Source organism: Drosophila innubila (genome assembly GCF_004354385.1).
Source record: "Drosophila innubila isolate TH190305 chromosome 3L unlocalized genomic scaffold, UK_Dinn_1.0 0_D_3L, whole genome shotgun sequence".
NCBI classification, from domain to species: Eukaryota; Metazoa; Arthropoda; class Insecta; order Diptera; family Drosophilidae; genus Drosophila; species Drosophila innubila.
Window position 1 is genome coordinate 12,076,713 of NW_022995376.1, and position 12,676 is coordinate 12,089,388.

The window sequence follows — 12,676 nt, forward strand, 5'->3', positions numbered from 1 at the left end:
CAAATATATTTTATAATGGTACCCCAAATTCGTAGTCTACGGTAATTTTTAAGATGTTTTCACCAAGAAACCATGGTTCTAAAATCAATTCCTAGTCCCCGCTTTTTGAGTTGAAAAAAGGGTTTTTTTTTTGATATTTTTATCAAGAATTACTACCATACCTTGAAAATTTTTAGTCCGATCCTGACAAGATTGACATCAAAACTCGTGTAAGGACCAGGACTTTTAAATACAAGGACAAATTTTCCTTAAAACATAATTTTCTTCCTTGCAAGAACTAAAAACTCAAAATTCTTCAACTTAAAAAGCGGGGACTAGGAATTTATTTTAGAACTATGGTTTTTTGGTAAAAACATCTTAGAATTTACCGTAGATTTCGAATATGGGGTAACATTCTTTTCGAAAAAATCGATGCACCCTTATGTGAAAATTTTTAGTCCGATCCTGACAAGATTGACATCAAAACTCGTGTAAGGACCAGGACTTTTAAATACAAGGACAAATTTTCCTTAAAACATAATTTTCTTCCTTGCAAGAACTAAAAACTCAAAATTCTTCAACTTAAAAAGCGGGGACTAGGAATTTATTTTAGAACTATGGTTTTTTGGTAAAAACATCTTAGAATTTACCGTAGATTTCGAATATGGGGTAACATTCTTTTCGAAAAAATCGATGCACCCTTATGTGCATAATAATATTAGTTATTAATACGTAATATGTAATATGAAACAGTTTCCAAAGTTTCCCTTTATTTCTCTACTAGAAGTATTTTTGACTGCGTATAAGACCTAAGATCCTCCGCAAGAGAAGTTCATGTATAACTTTCTATTCTCAATAAGAATTGTTGTTTAAAATACTAAAAAATAAAAAAAATATATTTGTAATCATAATGAAAAGTGAAATCCTATGCCATCCCAATTCTAATTATAATTGTTGACTACAGATCACCTAAGTTTGAAAATAGAATGTATTTTAATTATGTATTTTAAGAATGTATTCTATTGTCTGTTCTGACCTTCATTCCTGACTAACGAGCCTATTCTTGAGTCTCATACACATAGTATGAAGCGCTCCCCTTTAAGTGATAAAGTACATAATGATAAATAGGCGAATAACCATAAATCATATTTGAGAGTCAAAACAATGCCGATTAATTTGCACCGCTAATAGAAAACATTAACAAGGCATTTAGTTTAGCACCAATTCGGAAGCAATGGGCTCAGAGGCACCCCAGAGCGATTTAATGGCCAAAACGATTGGCCCCTTCTGCAATGCGTCTCAAGGTCATTTGGCTTTGGCTTTTGGCTAACTGGGCGCAAAAACACTTGAAGCTTGGCTTGAAAATGCAGCCAGGCGCGCAATTTGGCTTTTTTGGCCAATTTGAAAGCGGGCCACACTTGTTGATTGATTTCTAGCAGCGGCAACAACAACAGCAACACCAACAACAACAAGTGCGACCAGTAAAATTACAACAACAATAACGATTGTTCAAGCGTTGCCGTGGTCTGTTAACGCCCCATTTATTTGTTGCTTTTGCTTTTGCTGTTGTTGTTGTTGTCTTGTTGCTTTTGGGCAGCTTTTAATTGGGCAACGAGCATCAGGCAATAAAACAAGTATGAATACGAATGTGGAAATGGAAAATTTGCACAAATATTTGAAGCATTTTACGCTTTACTTTTTCTAGCCTATTTAACCTCCAGAAACTAATTAATTCATATTTGAATTTGACTAGAATGCTCAGCTATAAAAAGCCAAGGAATAGTACTTTTGCCATCACAGTCTCATTTGCGTTTTAGACAAAGCAACATCTAAGTACACTCCTCATCCTTCAATCTAAAATGGCCCAGAAGTTGACTTTAGTATGCTGTGCCCTCCTAGGAGCCGCAGCTGCCAGCTACATACCTCATTCCGACTACCATCATGGTCATGAGGTGGGCTTCAGCATAAAGACACATCATGAGGCGCCCAAGAAGTGGCACAGCCAGGAGCATGATCATTGGGCACCACAGCAGCATTACCATGTGGCTGCAGCACCTGTGCAACATCACTGGGCACCAGCACCAGCCCCACAGCACCATCATGTGGCCGAGGAGAGCCATCACCATCCCAAATACCAGTTCGACTATGGCGTCAAGGATACCAAAACAGGCGACATCAAGAATCAGTGGGAGACTCGTGATGGCGACAAGGTCAAGGGAGGCTACACCATGAAGGAGGCTGACGGACGCACTCGTGTCGTTGAATACACAGCTGATGACCACAATGGTTTCCAGGCAGTCGTCAAACACATTGGACATGCCCATCACGAGGAGCACAAGTCATACGATCATGGATACCAAGGACATGGACATGGACATGGACATGGATACGGACATGGACATGAACATGCCACCAGCTATGTGGATGTGAAACAGGATACGGGCAGCAAGTGGTGGTAAATTGGTAGATTCTTAAAAACGAGCACGATAAATGTTGTAAATACCCTGTAAATGAAACATAACAAAAATTATATGTAAATAAAAACTAGCAAAATGCAGAAAATGCGATAAATTAAATTACTGCAAATCTTTCATTGATTGGAGGTTACATTTCATAAGATTTTATGCTGAGTCATATCATTTAATTCTGAATTAAAGAAATATATCCTGAATACATACTTTAATATTGCAAACTTTAATAAAGATTTTAAAACTTAATTTGTAGAATGTTATTTTGTTGATTTGACATCTTTATTTTATTTTGACAATTGATATTTTTGGAATGATTAAAAAAGTTATATTAGACTCTGGCGAATAATTGAGTGAGAACTTTGCTGACTCATTACAACTTTGATGAAAATCATAAAAAACACTGATATTTTAATATAATCTTATCTATAAAAAAAACATTATAAAATTATATAAATTATAAATTATTATAAGTGACGCAAGAGCACAGTAAGGCATTCTGAGGCCCGAATTTTATTTATACATATCACAAACTAAAATGAATTAAACTTCCTATATATACTATAGTAACTCTGATATTTACAATTATTTTTTTATTTTTCACGGTAATTTTAAACCATTGATTTTTGCTTATAATTTATTTTAAAAAGCCGGAAGACATTTTAGTCTTTGTTAAATAAATATTCTTTACTAATATACACATATTTATAAGTATTAGTTTTATTCGTAACAATGTAATATCGAATTAAAGACATGCTGTAATTTAACTTATCGCATTTTATTCAATTTGCTTGTTTTGTTTGACATATTTTTTTGTGAGTTTTCATTTACAGGGTATTTACAACATTTATCGAGCTCGTTTTTAGGAATCGGTCCATTTATCACCACTTGCTGCCCGTATCCTGTTTCACATCCACATAGCTAATGGCATGTCCATGTCCATGTCCGTATCCATGTCCATGTCCATGACCATGTCCATGTCCTTGGTATCCATGATCGTATGACTTGTGCTCCTCGTGATGGGCATGTCCAATGTGTTTGACGACTGCCTGGAAACCATTGTGGTCATCAGCTGTGTATTCAACGACACGAGTGCGTCCGTCAGCCTCCTTCATGGTGTAGCCTCCCTTGACCTTGTCGCCATCACGAGTCTCCCACTGATTCTTGATGTCGCCTGTTTTGGTATCCTTGACGCCGTAGTCGAACTGGTATTTGGGGTGGTGATTGTGATGGCTCTCCTCGGCCACATGATGGTGCTGTGGGGCTGGTGCTGGTGCCGGTGCCCAGTGATGTTGAACAGATGCTGCAGGCACATGGTAATGCTGCTGTGGTGCCCAATGATCATGCTCCTGGCTGTGCCACTTCTTGGGCGCCTCATGATGTGTCTTTATGCTGAAGCCCACCTCATGACCATGATGGTAGTCGGAATGAGGTATGTAGCTGGCAGCTGCGACTCCTAGGAGGGCACAGCATACTAAAGTCAACTTCTGGGCCATTTTAGATTGAAGGAGTTGAATAGTACGTAGAAAAGGAACTAAGTTTGATTGTTGCCTGTCGTAAGTCGCAAATGAAACTGTGATACCAAACGTATAATTACTTGCATATTTATAGCTGACCCTTCTAGCTTAAATCGAACTACGAATTAATTAGTTTTTCGTTGAAGGTTAAATAGGCCAGTAAAAGTAAAGCTCAAAAATGATTTAATATTGACCTAACGTCTTAAACGAATTTCGTTATTATACCAATTGGCTTTAGTTAGTTAGGCGAATATAAAATTTTGTGTTTTATAAGACATACTTTTAGGAGCTCATTTAAAGTTTGAGGAATACTGTAAAAGCAGTTGCACAGCAATTCAGCATGTCAAGCAGTGCGCTGCTTTATAACTGCTTTAAACACCACTTTGAAATTGCACTGCTTGTTCAGTTTACTTGCATTAAAATTGAATCTGTTACTTTAATTTGACTAGCCAATGAAAGCGTCGCTAATTTAATAGCAGCTTGTGTTAAAAAAAAATAAAATAAGCCAAATTCGAAAATTTGCTGAGTTAAAAATAAAAATAAAGTTGTCAGATTAATATAAAATATATATTTGAAGAACAATTTAAAAATAAAATTAAAATATTAATAAAATTTTCTTAAAGAAATTCGTTTTCGAAAAGACAACTACCAAAAAAATTATTGTTAAGCCATCTAAGTAAACTCAATATCCTTCTATCTACACATTATTCATATACTTGATGAAATACTATTAAAATGAAGCAAAAATTTGCTTAGGCCACAGTCTCATATAAATTCATCAATTAAGCATTAATTTATGCTCTGCTGCAAAGTTTTGCGGTCACATAAATCTGCAAGTGTTGCAAGACCGCAAGACAAAGATTGTCTTGGAACTGGCAGATGGACAGAATGATTGAAGCGTCAAATGAAATAAGCTTTTAAGTCCAGAATAAAGCGGGCTATGTAAATTATGTGATGCATTTATTGGTTACACAAATTCCCAGTCGCGATAAGCCACGAGCTATTGACAGTTGGAACTGAGACCTGGACCTGGACCTTGCTGTGGATATGGAGATTTCGTATATTTATTTCCCTGACATCCTCATGTGTGAAAACTGAGAATAAAAACTGTGCTTTTGGCTCATAATTTGCCTTCGTACTTACACTCGCCGTATCCGCATTTCCGCTTTATACGGTTTCATTAAAAATGCAAATGAGCAGTGAAAATTGCGGCTGCTTTAACGAAAAAAAGAATCGGGCGGGAACCAGCTCTCAGGTGAGATCCCAAAACAGACACAGAACCAGACGAGCAGAACTTGCAGACCCATCAGGCGAGCCGTGAAATTTATACAAAGAGTTCGCCATTTGTTTTGGCGAGTTTATTTGTGTACTCTTAAATAAAGGACATACAAACTATCCTTACATTCGTACATCAACGAGACTACTGCGTTTTTTGTTCTATAAATAACTTGAAATCAATTAAAATAGAAAAATTGATTAAATAAATATTGAAGATATGGAAGAAGTTCAACTTAAAAATCATGTAACAAATTCAAACAGAGGCTAAACCCAGATCGAGTTAAAACAATTTTTTTATGAAAATAATGAAATTTAAATGTAGAATGTATTTAGAGGCCAAACCATGGTCAAAATGACATTCCGTTTGAAAATCGGTTCAGTTTTGACAAGGTTATGAAAGCTTAAAGTTGATTATATAAATAAATAATATAGCAGGTGTGTTCCAGAAATCTCTAAAGATTTTGAAAAATTTTGTCAAATCTCTCAAAATTGTATTAGATATTTAAAAGCAATGTTTTCTTTTCTTCGAAACACCAACAATTGCTATTGGGTTGCTCTAGCCCTGATACAAAATATATTTTTTCAATTTTCTATTATTATCAAGTGTGTTCTAACTTGATTTATATATATTATATTTTTTCAATTTTCTATTATTATCAAGTGTGTTCTAACTTGATAATAATAGAAAATTGAAAAAATATATTTTATTTATATTTAAATTCTGAGACTTACCATCTTAGACTTACCATCGGCTTCTACTCTGGAGAATGGATTTATTTCGGTAATAGGTCCGGTTCCTGTTCTAAAAATGCTAGTATCGGTTAACGGTTCCGGTATCGGTTACAGTATTATTCCCAGCTACCTGGGTATTTCTAAGACTACAAACGATTTAGCAAGTGTATACAAAATTTGTCATTGGAATATTTGGATTTATTGCCAATGTTGCCAACGGCAAGTTGACTGAAGACTGAAAAGAGTCAAAAGTCGAATTAAATCGCCGAATCTGAAATGAATGGAAGCAGCGAGCGACGGAATAAATGAATGAAACAAAATGTAATGAAAACGAAGGCGAGGTTCACGTTGAAAAGTGCAAAGCGTGGAAAAACTGTTGCCCTCTTTGGGACAGACAGCTTTTGACTTTTGCTATGACAAAAAAATGCAAAAAGAACGCAACAGCATCAGTGGCCAAACGGAAAGTTTTGCCTGATTTCGGAGACGCTCAAAGTATAATAATGTGCTGCCGTCGACAACAAGAACGGCAACGGGAACGGCAATGAAAACTGCAGCGACAACGACAGTTGCCTACCGAAAAAGTGGGCGTGGTCATGGGTTATGTAGCATGCGGCTTGTGCTGCTTCAAGTGCACACTTTCTCATGGCTTAGCACTTTGCAGCATAGCTGCTTGGCTTTTGTAGTGGCAGGAGGCGTGGGCAGTGAAGGCTGGCCAGCTTATGCAACAAATAATTTAATTTTATGCTGCATACAGAAAAGGCGCACTGGCTACGAACGAAACGAAGCGAAACGAAACGAAACGAAACGCAACGAAACGAAGCAACGATAAACGACAACGGAAATGCCACTTTACGGCCTGTTTGACGGAGAAGTGGACGTTAAGTTGTGAATATGATGATGGAGATGAAGATATGACGAGTTGAACATTATGATCATTGCGATGATTATGACGTTGGCGGCGGCGGCGGCGGCGACACAAGAGACGCATGCAACAAGCAACAAGCAAACTGAAATATTGCGCATACGCCGCCTGGGACAGCGGAAAATCGCTGGCAATGAGGTCGAGCTGTAAAAGTGGGCTAAATGTCGCATCAAGTGAAGAGTGAAGAGAAGTCAAGCTGGGGTGAGGAAGGATTTGGTTTGTCGAGTGCCATAAAAATGAAGGCTTAGACATAAAAATAAATTACAGCAATCGAGTTGAGCGAATTATGCAATAATAAAGTTAGACATATGCACACACATGTTTATTCACATTAGACCCTAATAAGGTTATTAAACTTTTATATTATATTATATAACATTTAACTTATGTGTCATCTAGGTTTTGTTTGCTAACAGCATTAACTTGAAGTTCTTTTTAACTCAATTTGAGTTTTGATTACATAGTATACTTCTTATTAAAATTAGAACTAAAATTGTGAATTAGAAATAAAATTAATATTTATAGGTAAATAATGTATAAGTTGCTTTAATGAATTTTATTCCTATACCAGACTTTTCAAATGAATCTTAAATATTCTCTCGATCTCCGTCTTCTTCTTTTTTGCCCTTATGCTAAGATTTGTTTTTCTTATTTGTGAGCAAGTTTGTTACTTTCCTTCGGCTAAGCCCTGTTTTTTAATAAGTACCCAGGCTTTCATCTCTCCCTTGTGAGCTTAAACCTCTCTTATGTAGGCCTCACAAATGGTTGTAACAATTGTAGAGTCTCACCAGTTCCATTTTACGGCAGTTCCTCGATTCCCATTAGCAATGTTTATGTTTCTTGCTTTGCAGTAATAACAACAGATGTTTACCCACAATTAAAGCACTTAAATGACCACAAAGCGTCGCCGTTGACGACGACGACCTTCGAGCGAATCTCAGACTACACTACATAAATATATATAATTTGGGTTAATTGCGCAAAATAATCATAATTTTTTTGGCAGCCTGGCCACAGGCAACAACAGCAGCAACCTAATTCCTTTGATGGGTGGCAGTTTGGTTTCGCTTTGAGAGAGGGGATTGGGAAGGGGGACTTTTGACCTGCTTTTGTTATCATCAAATGTGTTGGCCAGCACATGTGTGTGCACAAAGTTTTCGTTGCTGTCGACACATTAAATGAAATTTAATTCCTGCTGGCATCATAAGCAGGCAGCCGGCGTGTTATTCCTGGCCATGGCCAGAACAGCAGCTGGACAGGCTTAACACGCAGGCGAGGAGCCAAGTGAAACCGCCAAAAACTCTAACCGATGTGGCTGACAAAGCTTTCTTGCCACAAGTTGAATGCTTCCCCCTTCCCCTTCCCCGCTTGACAACCCCTTGGCCTTGTACGTGTTGTGCCACTATTTAAATGTTATTTAACGCTGCTCTTCTTCTTCTTCTTGTGTGTGCTCTGTGCTGGATGCTGGGTGTTGTGTGTAGTGCTCCGTGGGCGTGGCATGCTCATAAAACGTCGCACAGTTGTTGCCAAAATTTGTGGTCAGAACGCTTATCGTTTGTTTAAAGCCACAGTAGATGCAAGCCAAAATTGCCATAAAAAATTTCACGCTCATCTGACTAAATGGTTTTATAGCTTTTGATATTTGCTCATTTGTGTATATCCCGAAATGCGTTGATTTCATTGCCATGTTGTTGTTGTTGCTGTTGTTGTTGTAATTTATGAGCGGTCAGTTTTTGGGCCAACATTCTCCCCTGTTCGACACGTCCCTTCGTTCGCTTCGTTAGCCCTTTGTCTGGGCACCCAAACTTATAAACCAAACCGAAAACCAATCATATCAAATTTGTGTAGCCTACTTCTGGGCACTTCGGCTTTCTAAACTGCTAACGTTGGCTATATTTCAGTGATTTTCCTTTTGCTTTTCGCTGCTTTCCTTTCCAATACTTTTTGTTTTATTTTGGGTAACGAGATTTGTATGTCTTAATCATATTTTATGTTTTATATTTTTCGCTTCAAGTATTTGATGGGTGAATGCCCAAAAGCAGACGTAACTTTATTTTTTATTTTTGCAAACAGTGTCAGTCTAGTGAGAGAGAAGCCTCCGGCTTAGGCCCGTAATTTGTGGCATTACTCAGCTGTCTAAAAAGCCGTGAAAAGGCAGTCAAATGAGAGAACCGTGTTTTAGTGTGAGGTCAAGACATAAGAGTCATGTGCGGTTACCAATTAGTGTTTATGTGAGCATTAATCTTAATATTGCTGAAGTGTGAGCACTGGCGACATAACATATAGTGTCAGATAGATAGAGATGGACTGAGAGTTAGAGAGATTTATTTGGAGATGTGCAAACAAAAAAATGAAAGATTAGTCATTTTACTTTATTAGATTTAAATATAAAACGTAGTAAAATTTTACTACAATAAAAAAAGGTTTTATATTAATCAAAGATATTTCTACTTGATTTATAAAAGTCATGATTATATTTAAGTCAAAAATTGTATATGATATGAATAAACATTCAATATGATAATGTTCTGTTTAAATTCGTTTTAAAATAGGTCCTAAAACATTAGGAAATCATGCTGCCTTTTGCTGAAAGTTAATACAATTGCAACAGCTTTAGCCAGCATTAACACAGGTAAGAACCATTAGCTGTTTAATGGTATTTGTTAATGGACATATTGGGCTCTTTGAATGGTAAGCCAAGTCTTAGTCAGCTCAAGTGGCCAAGATACACTTGACTCGATTTTGCATAAAAGCCACGTAAAAATCTTTGCCGAAATGCAGCAGCGGGAAAGGCAGAGGGCCGAGTGCCGAGGTCGGAGGTTGGAGGTTGGAGGTCGGATCCGTCGTTAGGCTCACCACAAATGCTCCACTTAACGCTCGACTAAGCACAAGGTCGGGAAAATCAACAAAAGCTGCGCTGCGGACTTTCGATAATTGGGGCCGGCATGAGCCCCAGGGATAGGGCCAAGATGAGGCCAGTAAGTAGATGGTAGGATGTTTGGTCGGCACTTCATCAGCGGGGCAATTGAAGCGTGTGGCTTGGGCCGGACTCAGGTTTCTGACTGGGCACTAAATTACATTTAGTGGGTTAATAAAATGCCAAGCACTTTATGCAAATTGAATTAAATGGAGCTCAGCTCAGCTCAGTTCAGTTCAGTTCAGCTCAGGATCTGGCTCGTTTGCTTGACTTCCGTCAAGTTGAGAGAAAGGGAAAGCGATTGTAAAATGCGCTGCCAGCGCACTTGGACTCTCACTCTCACTCTGTTTCCTCAAAAGCTACATTTAATGCATTATTTATAAAGGATTAGCACAGAGAGCAACTGTCATGCAGTCCAAAGCGGAAGATGGCAAAAACAGGAAGGAAAAACCTTTGCCTAACGAGAATTACTAATTGCCCCCATTCCCTCGATCTGTCTGTATGTGTGCGTGAGTGTGATATATGTGTGTATGTCTCTATTGTTGTTGTTTTTAATTATATGCATTATGAGACGCTCATTAACAAAGCAAATGAAGAAAGTCAAATGTGCAAGCCAAAATGACAGACAGTCAGCAGCTCTTACACGGCCAACGAACCTCCAACCTCCTAAAAGAGACAGACACCTGTACAGCTGGCTTGTGTAAACATCATTTAAATTTATAAAACCGCCACAACAACAATAGTAATAATAATAAGAGCAGCACCACAAAACACTGTGACAATTAGCCAGACAGACTAGAGATGACACAGCGAATCACATATACTTTGAATGAATACTCACCCATTTTTTTTATTATTTATATTTTTTTATTTTTATTAATTATATTTATTTATTTTAATCAACTTGATTGACTTGCTTGGATTGACCTCTTACTAATCTCATTTATTTTTGATTTTTATAATAAAAATTAAAATAAGAGTTATATTATTATTTTATAATAAAAATTAAAACTCATTCAATCTTTGATAATATTTTTTTGATCGAAAACAAGTTAAGATTAAATTTTGTAATAAAAATAGCTCTCTGCTTTTTATTAATTTTCAATAAAAATATAAAACTTACAAAATTTAGCTAAAAGTGACATTAAATACATTAAAAGAAAGGAGCTTTTATACCGATGACATATTTTTAATAATGATTGTAATAATTGCGATGTGCTCATCTCTAATACACACATACACACACACACACATGGCACACCTACATGTTTGTTTGTAGAAGAATGCAAATGAGTCGGTTGAAAATCTGAGCGCTTGTGGATCTGAAAAGAAAGGAAAGTCGTTTTTATGTACAATTTTTGATGTTGTTGCTGTTGGTTTATAATGAAAATATACGCTCCGACATTTTACATAATTAACTGACAATGAGTTTATGTATTCGTATTTATGTATGTAGTATATACTCATACTCATACTCATATGCGTTATTTGTACACGAATAAACACATAAAAGCACAGCCCTTTTGGTCGCTCGAACTCGTATGTAAGGCATTCAAAGAGCCAGGAAAGAGACTGGCAACAACTCGTCCGTCATTTCCCAGAGGACTTAAGTTAATTATCACATTTTTTACACACAATTTTACTTTGCATTGATGCTTCGCTGTTGTTGTTGTTCTTGCTCCGCTTTGCTGCAGTGGGTGGGGCTAGGGAAAGCATTAAAGCGCAATTATGTGTATAATTTGTTGTAATTTGCTGTGAAGCACATGATATGAGTGCGATTAACCTGCACCAAAAAGTTAAATCAACTCATTAGCTTGCGATTATCCGAACAGACAGGATTGTGTCTATGATACCATACATATAAGGAGTAACAGATGCGTATCTTTTATATAAATAATTTAAAAAATGCAACAAAAAAGTTGAATTTCCAATAGTATAAGGGACAGGTCAAGTAACCCATTTCTCAGAAACCTGAAGAGTAAATAACTCAATTAGAATGTTATTGCACTACTCTGATTAAACTAATGATTACTGAAGCTATTATCAAATCAACTTCGTGTATATTCTAGGCATGTGCCCTACAAAATTGATAAGCTTGCAGTATTATAATAATCTATAATTAAAGCAGACTGAATATCCTAATGAAATTCTCAGAAAATTGACTACTTTTACAAGCATATGATAAGCCTCTTTATTTTATGCTGCAACTAATTAACACGATGTATTGCTATTATCAGATCTCTTTCTTGAGAACTTCAAGCGCGTGCTTGTTATTGTTGCCTTGAGGTCAATATTACAGGGTGCTCACATAACAATTTACAACATGACTTTCACTCTAATTGACAGCACTGCGCCATTTGTAGTCAGTGTAAAACGCAAACAAATAAAATTATTTTCACAAACATGCTCGTGAGTATTTGTTGTTTGCTTTTAGGATCGGGCTACGAAATCGCGGCTATCGAGGAAAATATGTAAGTGGGCAGTCCACGTGCTAAGTTGCCATAAAATGCACATTAGAAAAACAAGGAAATGGGAAAACGTAGCCATTAGGCAAACAGTCAAACAGTCAGGAATGAACATCGCATCGGACACAGGATCTTTGCACATGACATTAATATTTATCAGCCGTGCAATTACGATTAGGGCCGACAAACTATTGACTCAGGCAACTGCTCTACGGGCAGATGAAAGCCAAAAAACATGCCAGCCAAATTGTCAGACAAAGCGATGCGATTGCCTAGCAAAATTTATTGATTCGACGCATTGAAATAGTTCTCAGTGGAGCCATTTCAAAGATTTGTTCGACAAATTTTACGCCAGTTTCAGTGTTTCAATTTTTTTTTTTTTTGATTCTCTTTTGCTG

General features: G+C 36.8%; 2 protein-coding genes across 2 annotated transcripts; one reads left to right on the forward strand and one right to left on the reverse strand.

The window, feature by feature from the left end:
• Window positions 1-1,818: 1,818 nt before the first annotated feature.
• On the forward strand, window positions 1,819-2,540 carry LOC117786667 (histidine-rich glycoprotein). The gene has a single exon (XM_034625014.1). It carries the CDS (start codon window positions 1,839-1,841, stop codon window positions 2,436-2,438), a length of 600 nt encoding a protein of 199 aa, XP_034480905.1. The 5' UTR covers window positions 1,819-1,838; the 3' UTR covers window positions 2,439-2,540.
• Window positions 2,541-3,224: 684 nt separating this feature from the next.
• On the reverse strand, window positions 3,225-3,966 carry LOC117786665 (histidine-rich glycoprotein-like). The gene has a single exon (XM_034625012.1). It carries the CDS (start codon window positions 3,941-3,943, stop codon window positions 3,329-3,331), a length of 615 nt encoding a protein of 204 aa, XP_034480903.1. The 5' UTR covers window positions 3,944-3,966; the 3' UTR covers window positions 3,225-3,328.
• Between the last annotated feature and the right edge of the window lie 8,710 nt (window positions 3,967-12,676).

What these genes read in the sequence shown, in the direction of transcription:
- LOC117786667 (XM_034625014.1), top strand. Translation starts at nt 1,839, where the DNA reads ATGGCCCAGAAGTTGACTTTAGTATGCTGTGCCCTCCTAGGAGCCGCA.
- LOC117786665 (XM_034625012.1), bottom strand. Translation starts at nt 3,943, where the DNA reads ATGGCCCAGAAGTTGACTTTAGTATGCTGTGCCCTCCTAGGAGTCGCA.